This window comes from Lissotriton helveticus, chromosome 4_1 (genome assembly GCF_964261635.1).
Source record: "Lissotriton helveticus chromosome 4_1, aLisHel1.1, whole genome shotgun sequence".
NCBI classification, from domain to species: domain Eukaryota; kingdom Metazoa; phylum Chordata; class Amphibia; order Caudata; family Salamandridae; genus Lissotriton; species Lissotriton helveticus.
The window spans coordinates 2,020,852,807-2,020,874,022 of NC_136063.1; the positions used below are offsets into that span (position 1 = coordinate 2,020,852,807).

The window sequence follows — 21,216 nt, forward strand, 5'->3', positions numbered from 1 at the left end:
TGGATGAATGTCGTCACATGAGGAAGAAATAGAAGCCAGCTAGCTACTCGGTAGCATTTCATCCCTTCTCCGGCTGTTTATTTTTAGTATCTGATTTTGGGAGCTTTGCAAATAATTAATATTCGGGCAGGCTAATGCCAAGGATTCCGAGCGAGTTCAGTTTCCCCAATGATTACTTTTTTTATGTGTATGCAGCCCTTCGATCTGGAACTTTCCTTAGAATTTTTTTTAATGAGTGGACGTTGCCACCACCTTTAGAATGCCTGTAGGTCTGGCGTTAATGTGATGACATGCAAACATCATTTGTATATCTGCATGCATTACCACTTTAAAGTCAGGTCAGTTATTTTTTAAACCGATTCGTGTATTTTGGAATCAGTGTTGGAGCGGAGTATACAGCTTGCCGAATGTCCTTAGAGGACTCGACGTAGTAGTAAGTAAGCCTGAGGTGCGTTTGCGGATTCCACCACATGGAACTCTGCAATGTGACCAAAAAACTCTGCCGCTACGCAGAGTTCTTCAATCGGCGTATTGCACTTGTTCACGCCTGTTTGTGTTGATTTTCAGTGCTGGATGTTTGTCGCAAACTGCACCATATGCAGTGCAAGAGGGCGCTGCTTCTTTTCTGCAACTCAAGGAGATTTTCTACTCGAGCAGCAACTTTCTCAATGGGAATGGATGGTTTCTCAATGCGAGCAGTCGCGACCACCCACGACCGCCCACATTGAGAAATCCGACCCCCTGCGTTGAGAAATCTCACCTGGAGGTGGATTTTACTCGCTCCCAAACTTGACGATGGATAGTGCGGAAACATTTTGCCCGGAGGTGGATTTTCCTCACTCGCTCTTGCCACCCTGATGTTGGGGAGCGCGAGCAAAGAAAAATACTCTGCTCGAGCTTTTCCACAACTCTGCGTGCTCTGCGCAGTGCAGGAAACTCTGCGTACGGAGCGCAGTTCACCGCCTGGGCTTAGTAGTAAGGGGTTTGCATTGATGAATCATCTATACAATTTCAGACAACCTGTGCATACTGGACGTGTTATTTCTTAGTTGCATATCCTCTTTCACATAACCATACTGTTGAACTGTAAACTGGCAGACAGTGAGTTTCTCCTGCAAGAGGGTAGAGGCTTCTCTGGTGAACAAAATAACATGGACACTAGCTGTCCTCAACCTTTAACAATATGGCTTGGGTTTGGAATGCCTCACCCCTACCAGATGTGCCCACCTAGAAGGTATAAGGTAAAATGAGTGCTTTAGATCATTCGTTATTTATTTTAGTGATATCCATGTGTTCAGGGTTCGTTGTCTTCAGGTACGTTCTCGGAGTATGGAGGTTCAAAATGTGTTTTCTGATCCTCCCCCTTGTACCACACCAATGGGTATGGCAGAGTCTGCAAGAGTATTCAATATGCGATGATTTAAGCTAGGGTAGAGATTTTTTTAAATTACCGTGGCAAAGCCAGCAGGTCTGGCTTGCATTTTGAGACGTGACTAATATATTTTACAGATGCCTAGGCAAAGCAAAAATTAATGATTTTCTTTATTGCATCTACGGAGTAAAGAATTTGTGTCATGGTTCAGTGGATGTATGAGATGTGAAATCGTCATTTAGGCATTGAAATGCAAGCACTCTGTAGGAAGCACATTGATTCAGCAAACATTCAATAGATTGAGTGAGAGGGAAATACTCCTCTGGGCGTATCAAAAGGTCATTAAGTATTTTTTTTAAATAATTGATAACAGTACGTCAAGCTGATAGTTATACTGTCAAGCCTTACCTAAAAAGAGTAAACCTGAAGCTGGCACGTCTTTCACAAGAATTGTGCTCAATGTGTGAAATAAGTGAAGTCATTAGGCTTGTGTGGGCCAGGCACGGAGCAAGTCAGGGTGGAAGTGGAGGAAAGTGGGGAGTTCAGTAAAGCCTGGGCAGGTCTTTTTGACTGCTGGGTGAAGATATGTGGGGGAGGGGTGCATGTGCGTATGTGTGTTTGCGATGAAGTGAGGTTGTAATTGGTAGATTCTGGTTCCAGAAATGAGAGATGTGAACTGCAGCAGGATAGTCCGTTATCTCAAGTGGATCTATATCTGTGTTCATATAGTAATTTGCTCATTTAGTTGTTAGATTCTTTTATGTGCATATTGAATACAAGGGTTGGATTCTAAAATGAAAGTCTGTGTTGGGAAGTGTTTGGATAGTTTGGACTAGAGTGAATAAGGACACATAGGCATTGTGTCGAGTGGCATTGTGGGTATCGTGCATTTGAGGTTATTGTGGGCGAATTAAAAGATTTCAAACATGTACTCAAGTTAAACAAGAAATACCAATGCAGCACTAGTTAAGAGTGATGCAGTTCATTGCCCGTGAAAAATTGACAAGTATCCTTGACAAATTGATCAGACAAGATAGTTGATTTGTATAAAGAAATTATTAACATAAAGCACAAATTAATCTTATGAATGTCAACCAGACGCTGTGTCAACCAGACGCTACGTTAGATTGACAATTTGTTTTGCAATGCTGGGCCAGTCTAATTGTGTTTTTTTTTATTGGATCCACAATCAACTTAAAGTGGTTTTCAGCAAAGAGTCCCACGTGATAGTCTTCCAGAATGAGCACCTTCCAGTATAATATCTCTGATTTTTTAGGTCTTTCACATATCACGATGACTTGCTCTCGTTCGCAATGGATCAACAGTATTGAAGTGGATTGAAGATGAAAAATTATTTGTTTTTAGGGTAGGTGAGGTGGAGTGCTTTGGGCATGTGATCTTATGTGATGCAGATGTGATTTGGGCCTCCTCCAGACTGCAGGGGTCTGATTTTTAACCCCCTTACCCAAGGACTTGGTGCACTGACTAATAACTACAAGCATTGGCATAGCCAACAGGTCTCACCTTTGAGACCTTATAAGTGTTTAGCCATGCAACAGTTGATGTTTTTGCATCAAGGATATTGTGCTGCATAACTAAATACTTATAAGGTTCCATAAGCGAGACCTATTGGCTATGCCAACGCTTGTTGCAAGGGCTATCCAGCAGAGAAATTGGACGGTAAGAGGAGGAAAGATTTCTGTTATCTTTTTTTGAAAATTGGAACTACTACATCCTCTTTCCAGGATGGAACTAGTTGACCTGAAATAACGGCCCTTAAAAGATTTGTTATAAGGGGGGCCCAAAATGTAGTATTTGCTATAAACCATATAATCCAGAAAGCTGCATTATCTTTTAAAAAACGTTCCCTTTCGAGGTCCTCCCATACATCTTTCCTAAGCTCCACTTTCCTAAAATCAGTGACCTTTTTATAATCTCTTTTGCAAGAATTAATTTCTTCCTTGGTGTGTGAGTTTTTTATGAGGGCTATTTTAAGCTGCTTATGGGCTATGGTACATACATGATTGAACTACCCTTTAGGGGGTTCGGTACCAAGTAGTTTTTTTAACTAACATCCTAGAGGAAATAGATGCACAAAGTAACCGGAAAGCCTCTACAGTTTTGTCATGGTATTCATCACATGAAGTTAAAATTAAGATAACTTTCTGGTTGTCCAGGTGAAGCTCCTGCATCATTTTTCATTTGCCCAGGTGATCCTGATTCCCTGATTGGGGAATATTCAGTATCTTGGCCCTATTCTTGACAAACCTTCTTAACAAGATTCAGGGCAATAGAAGCAATGTGCAGACTGAGGCTACTACTGTAACTAGCAACCACCTTAAAGTCTTGCAACAGAGGAATCCGATCTCTCGAGATGATGACATAATCTACATGACTTCTCTTCCGATTAGCCTTGAGTGTTGGGGGATGTCAGTGCTCCTGTAGTCGCTAGCAAAAACCAGGACCCCAGAAATCAAGTTCTGTTTAATGTTCCTCAGAAAGCCATTATTGAATGCTGTTGTCCATTCCTCGTGTGCCCTCGAACTATGTGTTGTCCAGTGCCTAAGTATTCAAATCTACAGTGCCATAAGAGCTGTCACCATGCATCTCCACCAGTGGGTTGTAGTGACATCCTTATCAGACAAATCATGTTGGTAGAGTCATCGAAATCGACACTCTGACAACGGCTGGCATCCTGTAGGGTGTGCCATACAGTCATCTAATAGGTGTGCAGCCGAGGACAGGACCAAAGAATGAGTATCGTGTCGCACTCTGGGTTAGTGCATCGCCAGCAAAGATAGTCTGGTACCATTTGGACCTTTTTGAACCAATTACAATATTTTCACATAAGTGAATTTTTGTCTACCTGTCCTGGAAGGGAAATCATGGCACACCATAAAAGTAGCCCGTTCTCTTCTTTGTACTACTGAGCCAGCACCATTTGACAGCATTTCTTTGTTTATTGTCGTGTGGTAGATGGTTAGTGGTGGTCAAAGAGAATCTGTTATAGATTAGTGATTTTGCCTTGGAATTTCCCCAGCGTCTGTAAGTACTTCTGGTTCGGTGTCCTGAGAGCTGGGCAAGAGAGCACTTGTCAGGCAGTGTTGAGATTAGAGGTATTACCAGTGTTGGCAGCATTGAAGGTTGTGATCAATGCACAGGGACTCTAAGGTGTTTAATGAAGCTGTCAGTACTGTAAAGATCTCCAATGGCCCTTCCCTCCCTGTGTGGCCAGTGAATCTGTTGGTGCCCAGCATTAACACCGGGGTTGCACCATATCTGCACAACTGACTGTTCATGCCCACGATTCTGGGCGCATATTTCCATACCTGCCACATTGCTTTCACCATTGGTGGGCAGCCAATATCACACCAGGATTCCCTAACATACAGTATACATACAAATGTGGTGGGGCCTTCCGAAGTGCTTGTTCAGTTAGATGTCCAACTGTGAGACTGGCTGAGCACTGGGGGGTGGGGGGGGGTTAGAGGGAATTAGTGACGTATAAGTGTAACCCTTTGACTCAAATATTTTACTTGTCAGTGATCTAAAACATGGGAAAGACAAACATAGGCTGCATTTAATTTAATCTGTAATGACTGTTAATTTAGCACTTTTGCTGTCGTTTTGTTTTTAGTGCGCTAGCTTGCATCAACTTTGATTTCAGTATATGCTGACAGCAGCTTCAAAAAAAAAAAAAACTTCTTACCAATGCACACGTTGTAGGGCTACTGAGAAGGTGCATGAGGAGAGAGAGAAATGGAGAGATGGGAGCAAGAGACCGATATAAACCGAAAGATTCCAATGAATACATGTAAACAGGGTATTACAAGGGTGCAAGATTTTGGTTTTGGAAATGAAACTGCAAAGGTGCGAGCCATTCTACAATGCTTCCTTGAGCAAGTGCCATTCAGGCACTTCTCTTTTAAAGCTGTAGGTTAGAAAGGACATCATTCCTTCGGTGGGGAGCAGTGGTACAGTGAGGCATCTTCTAAAAATCACTGCAACAAAGAAATGTGGGAGCTTCTCTCTGCAACACACACTGTTTACCTTGTGTATATGTACCCTCCAGCCACAATCACAAAGAGAAAGTCATCACGATCGATGTGAAAGCGAAAGTGATCACGATGACGCGCAGCACGTAAGGGATGCGTGCGCAGCAGCATGTGTGCTTGTGTGCGTTCCAGCGAGCTGGTCGCCGCTTCGGGAGCATTTCCCAAAGCCGCTACTAAATGTCTCTCCGAGCAACGCATGCGCGCTGACTCAGCGAGACCTAATTAGAAATTTAATTAGACCGCAACTCACACACAATCTAATGAACACTACTGCACAGTAGTGTTTACTGGTACATATCAGCCCCTGGATGAGTTCAGGAACACCGTGGAAATCCATACTACCTTTCTTACATGAATAACACGCTCAAAATTGCACTGACAAACAGGATGTGTACTTTAAAACATTTATTTTAGAATTCAAATTTAGTACTTAAAATATGCTAACCATGCATAGAAAGCAAAAAAAACGAATGCAACTAAGCATGTTACGGTCTGCAAGGTCAGTAGAACTATTTCTAACATGATTACTGAATTTATAGCATCCTCGCACACTCTGGCTATTTCTAAGCACTGCACTAATTTTAGCTAAAGCAGTACCTAGCAAGCCGGTATTCGAGTTTCTCAAGATTGATTGCACAGCATACCTGCATTATGAAGTAGCAAGGCAGATGTTCCCTATAACAGCCTGTTTAGGAATACAAAATAAACAGTGACAGGCTGAAGGCCACTTTTTCTCCCTGTCCATGTAGTTGCCTTCGACTGAGGCTGGTTGGTGCCTCAAACTAGTGTGACTTCCGACATGATTGTGCTAGTTTGAAGTCCATCACGGACTATGGTTAGATAATTGCCAATTTATTTTATCTGTTTGCTGAATTTATTTTATGGAGAAAAAATATGTAGCAATGCTGGTGACAAATGCATTATCTACGTTATCATATTAATTATAGATAACCAGCATTTCATACAATAAAAGAAAATTCCTCTTAGACAGTAGGCAGACATAATACATATATTTAATCAAAAAAATTGTCAATAATCGGATATAATGCAAACATTCGTACACATGTCTAAAACTTGATACATTCTAGGAAGGAAATAGAAGAATCTGAAAGTACCTAGTGATAGTAAATAGAAAGGCTGTAACGAGAACTGTCACAATGTTCACGCCAATGATATCAAACCAGAGCCAAGGTCGGTTGAAACCACCCGGGTTGTCTAAGAATGTCACATTAGCTGTTCTGATCGAGTAAAACAAAAGGGCCTGGCCCAAGAAAAGATGCTTGTCCAGTGGGTTGCATCCTTTTGCATATCAGTGGACGTGTCACTTGAGGATAGCATTCTATTGAGGGTGAGGTGGTTTGCTTCTCTTCAACTGGTCATGGAAACTCATTGACATTGGTTAATCTGGTATGGTATGATTACAGAACGCTGCCCGCTGGTCAAAGCTGCATTGCTTCTCAGTTAGTTTTGCCTTGTATAAATACTATTACCCACATACATGCATACATATATATTTTTGACCTGGAATGGGAAGTAATGTTGAGGGTAAAATATGCCATTTTGCTATCTGTGGATGAGTGATTGGAATCTGTAACGTAGGACAATTCCCCTTCAATCTGTTTTGTTTCCATAGAGTATTTGGACAAAGTTGACATTGATTTTCTTTGGTCTGTTTCATTCTGTCAGTCAAGAATCCAAATGTGGTGCAATGCTGGTGGATTTTTGTTTGAAGTGGATGAAGTTATAATTTGTCAGTCATATTGACAAGAGTATATAGCGTTTTTTGCCAGTGTGTTTTCCAGGAAGGATTTTCAAGGAATCTCGTCTCAGATGGGGTGCAATTTGTCTAAAAAAAGACTCCAATGTCCCTGGATCAGCAGGCCATTGAGCTTAAGTGGTATTAACTTTGGGCCAATGAGTGCTGCATATAGATGACCTAGAGTAGTTCTATGAGCATATCAGAATATGCTATGATTCACTATAGTTCGAGGTGCTGGGAGATTGCACGTGATTACTCTTTGGCATCCAATGCAGTTGAGGAGAGCTGGAACTAAGTTCTTGGGGAGAGGATGTAGCCAAACAGCTAGGGCAGTCGACCTCCAATCTGGGGAACTGGGTTCAAGTTTCTGCAACAACGCTCAACATCCTGTTTTTCTGGGCAAATCACTTAATCTCCCCATGCCTAACTAAAATGAATGTGTCCTCAAGTAACGCAACTGGTGCTCATGTAAAGCGCTCTGATACCTGACTTCGGGTCATGAAAAAAAAGAAGTCTATTGATGTGGCTTTTGAAGATTGCAATACGTGAAACAGTTACAGGCCAACAAAGCAAAAACAAGTTTGCATTTGATTGTCAGCATGAGTGAAATCGCCATGGGTGACTGGGTTAGGATCGAGTTGTGTGCTATTTTCAAGAAGGGCCAGTTAAATGTTGGTTAATCCATGATTGATCACAAGGTCATTGGTTTGTTTGGGGATGAACAGTGGATGTTGAGAGGCTTGCCAAAGGGAAAAATGGTAGCAGTCAGTGGTCAAGGCACATTTGGTATCTTGGAGTGCAGTATCGGCACCAAACTGCACAAAGATTGTGTGAGTTCTTTTTTTTATTTTTATATCCCATTACATATTTGAGAGTTTCTAAAACAGAAGATGGCAATTATGACTGATCCCATGACCCGTTCTGCCAACGGAGTGGCTACTATTCCAGATAGCAATGAATATATTGGCATAAAGTGGGGTTGGGGATGCCACAATGTTTCATGGGTGTAAATACTTAAGGCGGAAAGCGGGGGCATCTGGTAAAGCTTTGTTTCTTGAAGTGGCAGCTGGCTCTCAAATGGGAAGGGAGCCTTGTGAATTCACACGACCGCAGCCTAGGAACATGGCTTTTATGAATGCAGTAGAAGAACTACTTTTCAGGAGGACCTGAGCTGCTGGAGGTTAGTCTAAATCATGTTCCTTTTACTACTACACAGCATCATGACTGTGACTGTTAGTAGAGTTCAGCACATTTAGAGGAATTAAAGATTTATCAAGGGGACATGTTTTGGAGTACCTTTGAGATCATTAAGACTTTTAGAAGTTATGGTTCTAATGATAATAGAAGGTTCATTAGTAGGGGCTTGGTCAGGAGCCAAATATCATGGACTCTTCTTCCGTAATCTCCATATGGAGGTGTGATATTGAGTGGTTTAAACAGTTAAATTGTGGCCATCAGTAATAATGACTGGCCTTATTGGTTAAGGCAGGCTATGGCAAATGGATTTTCCCCAATCTTTCTGGCTAAGGGGTAACCTGCCGGCAGCTGGATGCCAAGTCTTCTGTCCTCCCCTCACCATCCGACACCATTTTGCACCTTGAGTGCACAGTTGTGTGGTGCATGGGAGCTAAAATTGGCACGAGGAAGCCTTGAGATGTAGCAGGGGGCTAATGTTCTTAAGCTGTGTCCAGCTGATCCATTCCTTTGTTGACTAAGAGTTGATGCAAAATGAGGCAGAACGGGTTGGGAGTTGCAATAAGCTATACATCTCCATGGGAGTATAAGAGCCTGGGAGCAGTTTTGTGTCTATCGAGCTATGACAATGAAGCTTTCTACTGCAGTGTAGTGTATTTTGAACATGGAGGTTAGTTTAGGGGCCTTCGTGACACCTGGAGTGGGCGATGAATTTCTCTTTGTATAAGATGGATATTGGTATCTCTCGGGTCTCTTTCTAAGATTCTAATATGACTAGAGAGAAAGAGTATTATCCGGTATCTCTTCACTGCAGTAAAGTGATGCAGAAATTATGACAGGAGTGGTGGTGGCAGACTCCATTTGGTTTCTGCAGTATGAAAAAAGAACAGAGGCATTTCGGCCCTCAGCCACTGGGGGAACTACGACAGGACAAGCTGCAAACAGATTGGTTTATCGGAGTATACAGACAGGCAGTGCTAGACGTATCAGATGCCTGATGGGTTCCCAAGGAACTCTAATCACTTACTACTGTAACCATCCCTGAAAGTCCTGACTGAGGAAACCTCTTCATTGTAGTTACAGAGCTGACATGTGAAAGACCCAGTTTGAATAATATAGCTGCCCTTCTCACACCCTCCTTTTCAAGTATCCCTGCCCTCCATCTATTATCCACATTTATTTCCCTCTTCCCCCACTAAGCTGCTCCCCCACTTTTACTCTTTCTGCCATGTTCTTCCATCGTCTCACCTTTCCTTCCCGCTCTCCCTCTTATCCCTCCAGCAACCTCCTTCATTAATAATATACTTAATCCACCTCACCCTTCTGTCAAGAGACACAAGCCAATGGACCCCTTCCTATTCTTTTACCTCACTAGCCCATAATTATTGTTTTCTTTTACTCCTACTTCCCCTTGCCCAACGGCTCCTTAATGCAGTTGTGTCCCTTTTCCTTATGGTAGCTTGGGACCCTTGTGGATCCCTGTTATCGGTGCCCGAGTACACTCTCCCTTGGGGAAAAGGGCATCTTTGGGGCAGCGGGTGGTGGTGGTGGGTATCCCCTTGATTGCTGTTAATTGGAGTTCGCTGAAGTATGGAATCCTGTGCATAATGCAATATGTTAAACTTTTGCTTTATTCTATTTTAGTCTCCTCAGTCTTGTATAAATGATGCATTTATGTAAAGTAGTGTACTTGAGTTCATTATTGTACTATTACTCACATTTTAACATTTCAATGGAAATGGTGTTTGATGAGATCTTTTTAGAATAAAAACGTTTAAAATGATGCACTTACATAAGTGGGATGCATACTGAATAGGGGGAATAACTATTCCACAACAGCTTGTAAATCTGGGATAGCTAAATTTCTGAACTCCTCTACTGTTTGTGGGCTTGGCATATGAGGGGAACTGTGGACACTTTTGTATGTTAATTACATTATAAATGTACAGGATTAGGTTAGGTTGAAGTATACTAATTTCTAAATTAGAATTGGAAGTTTCTTTTTCTTAAACGTCGAGTTTAAACAATATGCAATTAGACACTATTTTGTCTTTCCATTAGATACTTCAGCATGGCTTCCGCATCCACACCAAAGTATAATTCACATTCTTTGGAGTCTTCGTCTATCAGAAGAGTAAGTTTCACTTTTCAAGTACATTATTCGTTTTTTGGATGTCTTGTAGTCAGATTGCGTGATGTTAAACATATTTGAAAACCATCCTCATTGTGACCAACGTGCAGGCAGTGTCCACACAGGAAATTGATTATTCATGAAGTCCAGGTAGCACTCTTATGTGTCGAACTTTAACCGTTTATTACCTTAAACAGTGAAATCTCCTTTTGCCACACTTGAGTACATTAAACCTACCAAATTGTCTGAAATATTTTTCCGCGTACAGATTTAGGCAATTTAAAAGCTGGGGTATTCCACCAAAGTTCTATAATCCTTTGAGACCAGCTGAGGTAAATCTAAAAGCGAACTGATCGCTAAAGAGTTAATCTTAAATTAGTCTAAGTAAATAATAAATGTCTAGTTAGTTCTTTATGAAACCTGAAAAACAAGACATTGCTTTTAAAACTTATTTTGCTATTATATGCAAAGCAAGCCTAACTATCAAGACAGTAAAGTGCGTAAACAAGAGAAACACAATTGACAAGTGTAGCTAGCATATATAGAAGTAGTGTTGTGGGCTCTATAGGGGGCCAACATTTAGAGGACAAAGATAAAACAAGTACTCTGCCTCTTTACTCAGTTGTTCAGCTAAAGTGTTTTGCATCAGTTACAGTTTTGTCAGTTGTACCTCATCTCTTGTTGTACTGAGATTCCTAGACGCTTTCTTTTCACAAAAGCTTGATTTCTTTCCACCATTGATGGTTTCATTCTAAGGAATTATTTGCTTCCAGACAAGACTGATATGCGTATCAGATAACCGGAAAAATACGTCTTTTATAATACTGTTTCCTGTGGTGCCTTTTTGGGAGGGGATAGTTACAACTGATAACTAATTTAAGACTACAAATTGAGTATCTGCTCATGCGTATGGCAGCCAATGGTGGAATTAAAGTTTTGTTCGATTTTACGACTGTGGTCTCTCATCGAGTATTATCATTATATTCACAGTTGAGGTTACTAGTTTTCTGTATTTTAAGAAGCAGTATGAACTTGGTTGCTCTTTCTTGTTATAGATGTCAAGAGATGGATATCACCAGGAGCATGATGGTGACATACCATCTCTACCAGGAGAAACCAGAGTCACAGGTATGAATCATATATGATAAAATAATAATCTGCGATGATTCTCTGTTACAGTTTGGACCTACTTAGGTGATCCTTAAATGTTATGTTTTTTTTTTTAACTACTGCTTTGTCTTTTTTGCTTTATAAGTATATTGTAAAAAAAATAATATATATATATTTTTTTTAATTGTTATTTTAACCAGCACGGTATTATTACCAATGACCGTCTCTTCAGCTCAAAACAACTAAGATCTGTTAAAAAATTGGAGAAAACATTATTTCGGAACAATTCTTAAACAATTGTTTCGGTAGTCCCCTGCTTCCCATTCAGCATATATATGCGTTATTCCAACCACTGGCGCTCTGTAAACTTATTTTACGACTGTGAAGTTTCTTAGATGGTTGCGTATGTCATAGTTTCAGTTGACTGAGGATAGGGGAACCCTAGGGGTAAACAACTAGTAACTAACTAACTTACTTTAACCCATTTGGTGCGTTGGACGGCCAGGAGCCATCTGACGCACCAGTGCTCATGTGCGGCGGACGGCTCCCGGCCGTCTGACACCATGGCATTGGAAATACCTCTGGTGCGCGGGCACCAGAGAGCTTCCCCAGCTCCAGAGGCAGTTCCTGGTGTTTACTTGAGATGACGATCAGCGCTCATGTCGCATTGTCCAACAGATCTCCTGATGAGATTGTATTGGCTACCACCACTTCAAACAGGAAGTGGTGATAGCCATCTTAAGACTCGAAACTCAGCCCCCAGTTCGGAAAAAAAGTATAAAAAGAAGACATAGGGGGTGAAGGGTAGGGATACCTTGAACCCTTTGGGGCTGGTAGTAGGATGACCCTGCCCAGGGCCCAAAATGTTTATAATTAAAAAAACAATTGCTACAAATTAGAGGAGGATCCGTGAATCGGCGGGGAAATCAAACGAAATCTTAAGAAACCCAAGTGCAGGGTTCCCATGCTTGTCTATTAAACGCACCCGCGAGGTGGACTAGTTTCCGGGGGGGTTTGGGGGGGGGGAAGGCATTTCTTTTTGGGGGCAGGAGGGCACACAACCCCCCTCCCCAGATCGATTTAAGCTCCTGGGACCCCACACTCTGGGGCCTGACATTTGTAGGGGGGGGCATGTGACCCACCTAAAAAGGCTTTTTTTGACCCAGAGGACCCCCTCCACAGGGCCTCTAAACTTTGGAAAAGGGGGTATGCAGCTCCCAACCTCGGAAGCCATTATTAGCCCTGGGAACCACATCCTCTGGCCGGCCGTATACCTTTTTTACAGGAGACTAGCACATCAGGGTAATACCTGTAACTGGTCTGTAGTTGAAATAGAATCGTAGCCTTTACAGTAGCATTTTGGAGGCAATGGCCCAATGTATTGTATATAAAGACCTGAACTGGACTTCCATGCAGCAAAGTCAGTGCAATGTGCAATTTGAACAAGGGAGGGTTGTAGAGTTGATAGTTCTGTGTGTTTAGGGCATGAATATGTGAATGTTTACCATTCACAAAAGGTTAAAACCATAATGAAGTCAGCTGGAAGATATTCAGAGTAAATGTGGACTGACTCATCAGGCTTCCAGTCACTAAATTCCGATCAGTTCAGACAATATTCAAATTTTAGATATTTACAGTAGAGGACCTATTTACCAGAAGGCTGAATAGTACATGTTGAATTCTCCTCTCAGTAAAATTCTGCTTAATACAGCCCTATAATTGCCCCTAAAAGAGCACAATGAATGTAGAACACATATTTTATGATAGGCTAAATGCTACATCTCGTTGCAGATCTTCTGTTTCAGCAGGGCTAGAAAATAATACTCCTAAGCGTGCATAATCTTATCCTTCCGACTTGGAGCAGAATTTTTTTTACATTTTTTACCAGACGATGTAACTGAAGTAATAAATGTAAAATGTAGTAAATGTAGTGGTACTTGTATAGCTCACGAATCACCCAAGAGGCATCTCGGCGCTTGTACGAATACCGCTGAGGAACCCTTCTTGGCCTTTCCCTGTGAAGTGCCCACTCCTGGGCACCCCCAAGATGAAGCCAAGAATTCTAGCGTTGTTGGGGCCGTTGTGGAGATTAAGCAAGCTATTGCCCAGAGTTGCAGAGTGGGACCCATGATTAGAATAGGCACCGAGGCGAGATTTATCAGGTCCGAGGAAGTTGTGCCCAAGATCCGCCGAGGCGGGAATTGAACCCTGGTCCCGGGCTAGACCTCTGCATCAGGGTCTGCCGCTCTAACCATTGAGCCACGCTGGAAGTGGGCTGAAGATACAAAATAACTGTATGTCCAGGGTGATGTAAGATATTTGAAAGTAATGATTCCCTTTTAGGTCGAACCTAGCATTGCAGCGCATTCGCTGCTCTCTCTGCGAGGCATGCAGTAGGCGAGTATGGGAGACAAGCTGCCCTCATTCTCCGCTCAAATTTTTCATTGGCTTCTGTCTTTGTCCTTCGTAACTTCTGTCTTCTGATTGATTGAGACTTGTTAGTCCCGCGTTATTATGGCCATGTCGTCATTTGTACCCTCCCATGGCTATTGGCCCCTTTACTTCGAGTGTTTCTGCTCCCCCGCCAACACTTCTGTTGTCCGCGCCTTCTCGCCCCCCTGGATCTCTCCCTCCATTTGAGGTCTCGCCTAAATTCGAGTCCTATTGCATTCCAAATGCTTGTCGCTCTCATCTGGCCTCCTGACCCACAGGTTATTGTGCGCGAAGCGTCGGAGTAGCTGTTTAACATTAGGCGCAATAAAAACATGTCATGGATTATTTGATTATATAGTGTTTGAATAAAAAGTCGAAGCATGCCCTCTTAAAGTGTTTGTGTGCACACGGGGGTTCTCGTCCTGAACACACCAGGTATGTACGTATAAATCAGTAGTACAAAAACGAGGTACCTGGTTGTCAATTTTACACCGCTATTTATTTAGGCGGAGAAAAACAAAGAACGATTGTTCATGTGTTTTCACTGTAGAAATTACATTTCTTCCGTAATAAATTCAGACATATTTGGTATAGACATTTGATTCATGCCTGAGATACGATACATTTCAAATGCATAACACGTGATTGGCATACATCAATGTGAGTAAACAAACATAAAAGTGCAATTGTATTTACATAGTGATTAATTAAAAACACTCATAAAATTAACTAACAATATACGACTATTAGCAATTCCACACTATCCTAATAGGCAAGTTTTTGGGAACTGCTGCAACATGGGAAGATTAGTTCTCCGTGGGGTGCATTTTAGATTGCCCACCCTCACCGGATATTTAGAGTTTTCTAATTGCCCTATGTGGAAAAAACAGATGTAAGTAGCTGACACGTTTCTAATCCCTGCGGGAACTCACAGGATTTTCATGAGGGCACGGAGTAACCTAAAAGTGAAATTAAATGAGTGATCATCCAAAATTTACAGCAGTTACGCAATACACTTAAAGTACATTGGAACAATACATATGTGTTAGGTAATAATGTATTAAGATTATTGTTGTATTTGTAGCACAGTTCAATGTGGGATAGCATGTCTGCTGCTGAGATCTGCATGTTTCCCAGCCTTTTCCATGTCCTGGTGCAGCACTGTGGGGACACGTGGCACATAAAGCACTAGTGAAACCATTTCAGACTGGCCAGTGGCTTCTGTACAGATATCTTAGGTGTGCTCGCTTTGAGGAGCAGCCAAGGAGTGAGTAGTCGTGGTGTTTAATGTAAGGCTTCCTGCAGAATTCACAGACTGACTGAGCGCTGGGGGATTGATGGCACACAAGCTCTTTCACTTTATTTACTGTTTACGACAGAAATCAGCTGCTGTTGGTGTATATTGGTCACCGAACAGATGGGCAGTGGCTTGTGAGAAGGGAGTGTGGGATGTGGTCTGGCGATGAAAAATATTAACTGATTTACCTTACGGCATCCTTTGTTTGGGTTGTCATGTGTAGGGGGTCCGTCGGGGCACTCCCCGGTTTCGGGCAAGTGTGACTAGCCAGCACTTTGTTAGGGCGGCAGGCGCTCGTAACTCAGAAATTGGACACGTTATAAAGTTTTTTTTTTTTTTTTTTTTTTTAAAGTTCTTTATTAGGTATATTTTCTTCCCTTTTCATATACATATTAAAATCCAAACAGTCCCACCCCTCCCTACCCTTGATCCACCACAAAATTGTCTTGCATATTAAAAAGAAAGCATGTCAGTGTTTAGCACATAATTCGTTAATCACGCAAGAAATACAGGAAAAACAAAAGTGAACGGGCACCCAAACTGAGTTCAGTTGTTCCCTCAATCTCATTAATCCAAGCCTTATAGGGGCCCAGATTTTAGTAACTCTATGCCCCATTTGCGCATATACCGCCATCTCCCAACAGTATACTGCTCGGAGTGTACCCAGCCATTGGTGCCCGGACGGTGGCTCAGGGTCTAACCAAGCAGTAGCCAGGCAGAGCCTTAGCACAGTCATAGCTGTGAATAAAAATATTTGGGTCGTCTAAGGCACTGCCAGATCGGTTACCCCTAAGACTATCAACTGAGGGGTCAGTTCGATTTCTAGCAGTTTAGCAATCTCTGCTTTAAGAATATTGAGCTCAGGACAGGTCGCAAACATATGAATGCTGTCAGCGGCAGGTACTCACAGCGTGAACAGTGCAGAACAGAAGCCCCCCCCCATTTGGATATCCGTGCAGGGGTGATGTACAAGTTAAACAAAGTTTTAAAACACTGGACCTGCAAATTGGCAGCAAAGAAAGCTGTTTGAGCCAAACGGAGTGAGTCTTCACACTCTCCAGTCCCAGCCCGTAAGAGGTCCTGCCAACGGTCCACGTGTTTCGTAAGATTGTCCAACATTTCCTTATTTAACAGTTTATATATATATAGTAGTCAATGTAGGTGGAGACCTCAGTAATAAATCTATCAGAATGAGCCTGGAGATCCCCCTGCCTTTTTAGCCAAAAAGTCTCTTAATTGTAAGTATTTAAAAAAATGATTATTCCCTATACTATATTTATCCTTGATTGCGTTGAAAGGAAGTATTGTAGAACCGGGGCTCTTAGAAGTAGACCACCCAGCGGTGCAGGAAACACCCAAGTCCACAGCTTCCTCCAAGTACGTTAAAAAATGGGAGACCACACCACTGGGAGTGAAGAAACACAAGTTTATTAATCTGACACAGGAATCTCTAGAGATGGAAAAGTGTCTGTGACCCACTGGAGGAAGGTAATGGGAGACTGTTCAATTTGCAAGGAGCACGCAGCATCCTTCATAGGACGTGGACACTCCCTTCGCAGAGAAGAAATGTAGAAAGTTGATATAGCTTGCGGGATGGAGATACGGATCACATTCCCTTTGTCACGGAGCTTGATGCTGGAATGGGGCAGTCTAAGCCTTAGGCACATCACCTGCCTCTTGCCGTGTAGTTTGAACAGGAATGGAACCCCCGGGCGAGGTCATCTGCCATCTCAACATTCCTGGAACATTTTAGCATGGGTGCGGGGAAAAGGTCAGCTCGAGTGCAGGTTGACCTGTACGTGATCAGTGGGACAGAGGTGAAATGGACGCTGTAGTTACAAAGATGGTGGGGCATATGGAAACTTAGCAGATTCAGGTTTCACAGTCCCTCCTTTTGCCATGGGCAACACCTCAGTCAATATTGATCCGCATAAGCTTATCTACAGCTTGTTGATACAGTATTTTACTATCTTTGGTCCATTGAGGCGGCGTGGTAGGTGATGTACATCCGATAGCACAGATAGAACAGAGTGCGGGGCCACAGTGGATGCACGGACAGCAGAAGAACAGGAGAGCTAGCGAAATCAGTAAGATTATAATTTTCCAACCCCAGGAGACGAGTAGTGGCCAGAATCCAGAGCTCCAAGACCAGGGAGTTTCAGTTTCTTGATGGATTTCGGAGGCAATTCGGTGAAGTTTAGAGATAGCATCATATACTGACGGTGACGAATCAGGAATATAACCACAACCGCTTGCGCCGATGATGCGGCAGGCTCCTCCCCGATCTGCTAAGATGACGTCTAGCACCATACTATTTTGGAGAGCAACCATGTGGGTGGCATCAAGTTCAGCAGAGTAGTTGGTCAGTATTCCTGCAGTCACATTAATTGTTACTTCAAGGACTCTGGTTAGTCTACTGATTTGGAGGCTGTTGGACAAAGGACCCCAGTACAGCAACAGTCCTTTCATAGCATCATAGAACTGTTGACCTGTGGTGTCAGTCTGGTCCACATCTGGCAATTGTCTCCTTTGGCGGAGGTATATATTGTCCCTGTTGAAAGCGGGTGGTAAGAGGAAAGCAATGTAGCAGGTACCACTCCAGTCGGGAGGTAACCAGGTGTAAGCTTTGTTTCCACACACAAAATGCAATCCTGTAGGAAGGCAGAGATATGGTGTGAAATTGTCATAAGTCATTGTAGTATTGCATAGACTGACTCCTACTGGTGTTTTTCCTTGGCCTTGCAGACATAATGTACCAGGGCGTGGCGTGACAGAAATTGCAACTGTTTTAGCTCGAATGGTAACCACACGTACCTCGCAAAGGGGTGGACATGATGGTACGCATTGGTGCTGAGTCAGAGGCATTACAGATGGTATTGTTGTGGGCATGGAATGTCCAAAGAAAGGGCTGGAATGTGGTACGGTTGCTAGTGTCGCCACGTGAGGGAAAGACGTTTGTCAGGTTCTACATCAGAGTGCAAGTATAATCAGACGAGGCAGTGAACACTAGGAACTGTACAGTGTGTTGAGTTGCATGAGGTAGAAGTTAACAAACATAACAGTCAGTTGCACCTGCAACTTTATTAAACTGGTGCAGCATTTGGATGAAAGTATTATTACTGAATTCAGAATATCTGTTGAAGTGGGAATCAGGCCACGGAACATGTGAATGTTCAGGAACTTCAGATGGTTGTGGGGTGTGAGGCAGGACAGTGTGATGGGCTGGAGCTGTTTCTTCAATAATCCAGAACACTACACTGAGCAGAACAGCAAGCGTAGTCAGGACAAACAGTACGATTGTCTTGGTACTGTAAACTCTCATTCTAGCTTTCTTCAGCGGGGTGGTAGTACCACGAGTGCATGTGGCTTCTGGATTCATACCTTTCCCGTGTCGTTGACTGTTTTCTTCATGGGGGGGAACACTGGCAGACCTTGATGATGGCCCTTGTTGGTAATCATTGTTCAAGGGGGTGGGTAGTCTTTGGTACTCATGAATAGGACGGATCGTGACATATCCAGGTTTTGGGGACATAGGTCCCACATTATCGTAACTTCCAGCCATGATAGCTCTACAAGCGTCCCAAGAGTACTGCAATGTCCCTAATAGCCGCCGATAGTTAATGCTTCACTGACCAATGTTTGCCCCGGTAACCCACTACTAGGGGTACCCAGGACCCTCAGTCAGGTTTTACTACCGCCCTGCAGCAATGGACAATGGAGTACCTTGGAGCTGGGCTGGTTCTTCAGCTTAGCCTTGGATCGGAGGTAGTATCCGTCTGTTCCCTTGTCACAAAGTTCTAGTTCAGATTCAGAATCTGAGTCACAGTCTATTTATTTTATTTTATTTAGAGGTAGAGCATTCCAAGTCCTGGCAGCTCCCAGAATAAAGCTTCTGCCACCCCATCGAGCTTTCCTTATCCGAGGGGTAGTGATCAGCCCCAGATTTGCTGACCTAAGATGTCTACCCGGCCGGTACCATTGAAAGTACTGTGATAGAAAAGCCGGGCCAAGCCCCCGAAGGGCTTTGAAGATTATGCACAAGGCTTTGAAGGAGATCCGTTTCCGCACTGGGAGCCAGTGCAGCTTCACCAATTCCTGGGCGACGGAGGCAAACTTTGGTACGCCTGTGATAAGACGAGCTGCTGCATTTTGCAAGGCCTGTAGTTTGTTAAGAAGCCCCTGTTGGGCATTGAGCAGTAGACTGTTGCAGTAATCGAGGCGAGATAAGACTAAGGCCGTCACCACTGTTTTCCTGCACTCGTCTGGTATAAAAGGAAGAATTTTCCTGATTGTTTTCAGTGTAAAATGGATGGCTGATGTCATAGCATTGACTTGGGGCCTAAAGGTAAGTTTATCATCAATCAGAACCCCCAGGTTCTTGACATTGGTAACTGGAACGGGAGGTACACCCAACCCATCCAGTCACCAATTAGGGCTCCAAAAGTTAACACTGGAGCCGAAAAACAAAACTTCAGTTTTAGCCGAGTTTAGCTTTAAACAGTTCCTAGCCATCCAGTTGCTGACTGCTGACATATATTCTTGGAATTTACTGGCTATACCTTCCTCTCTACCTGGTAGCAGTGAGACCACAATCTGCGTATCATCCGCATATGATGTAAGCTCGAACCCATAGGATCGAATGACTGGGGCCAAAGAGGAGACATAAACATTGAAAAGGGTGGGACTTAGGGAGGATCCCTGGGGAACTCCACAGGGGAGCACAAATGGTTTAGACTCAAACTCCCCCAGTGCTACCACCTGGATCCTGTTGGTAAGAAAGGCTTTCAAGATCTTAAGGGCTTTCCCCTGTATCCCGCAGGCCTTCAGACGGTCCACCAAGATCGTATGATGGACCGTATCGAAGGCCGCTGACAAATCCAGCAGGATCAGGGCTGCCCTACCCCCCAAGTCCATTACTTTCCTGATCTCCTCAGATGATTTAATTAGGGCAGATTCGGTGCTATGACCTTCCCTAAAACCATGTTGCGATGGATCTAGGGCTTGTGAGGTCCTTAAAAATGCACTAAGCTGGCTGTTTATGGTTCTCTCAATCAGTTTGGCCGGTAAAGGAAGTCTGGCGATGGGTCGATAACTGTTGGGGTCAGTGATGTCCAGATTGTTTTTTTTTTTTAGCAACGGTAAAATCGAGGCCAATTTCCAACCAGATGGAAATTCCCCCCTCAAACATGTTGTTAAACACAGCTGCTAAGGTGGTTGCTATAGGAGCCGCCGCTAGCTTTGCCACTGAGGTTGGGCATGGGTCCCGAGGAGAGCCTGATTTAGTACCTAATAATAGTTTCTTAATCTCCTCCACACTCACCGAGGAGAAGTTCCGAAACGTAGTCTCATTTGAGTGGGAAGTCGAAATCTCAGGCCTGTCCGCTGGCAGGTTAGCCCTGGCTTGAACTTCAAGGGTGTTAAAAATGGTTTCCACCTTGTTTAAAAAGAACTGAGCTAGAACCTCGCACAGTTCAAGACTGGGAGGTGTAGTGGCCGGCTTTGGGGTGGCCAGACTACAGACCGCTTGGAATAGCTCCTTCGACGAGCTCCTGGCCTCATTAATGCGGTTAGTGAAGTACCTTTGTTTAGCTATCGCAATCATATCTTTATATAATGGCAGACTCAATTTGAGTCTGCTTTATCTGCCTCGTAGTCGTTTTTCCGCCACACGCGTTTGAGTTTCTTGCAGATGAGCTTATGCTCTCTGAGCTCCACTGAGAACCAGGGGGCCGAAGGGGTCGTGCGAGTGGGGTGGCAACTTTTGGGAGGAGCTAAGATCGTACACGCGTGTTTCACCCAGTTAGAATAAGAGACAGCCGCTTTGTCCACATCTGGAGGGGGCACCACCATGGATGATTCCAAAAG

The 21,216-nt window shown here is 43.3% G+C and overlaps 1 protein-coding gene across 4 annotated transcripts in view; it reads left to right on the forward strand.

Moving 5' to 3' along the window:
- The window catches only part of MTM1 (myotubularin 1), a 739,022-nt gene that overhangs the window by 122,381 nt on the left and 595,425 nt on the right, over positions 1-21,216 (forward strand). For all 4 annotated transcript variants that reach the window (XM_078688643.1, XM_078688645.1, XM_078688646.1 and 1 more), the window contains exons 2-3: positions 10,442-10,514; positions 11,567-11,639. In XM_078688643.1, coding sequence (XP_078544769.1) covers positions 10,442-10,514; positions 11,567-11,639 — 146 coding nt within the window. The remainder of the gene's footprint in view (positions 1-10,441; positions 10,515-11,566; positions 11,640-21,216) is intronic.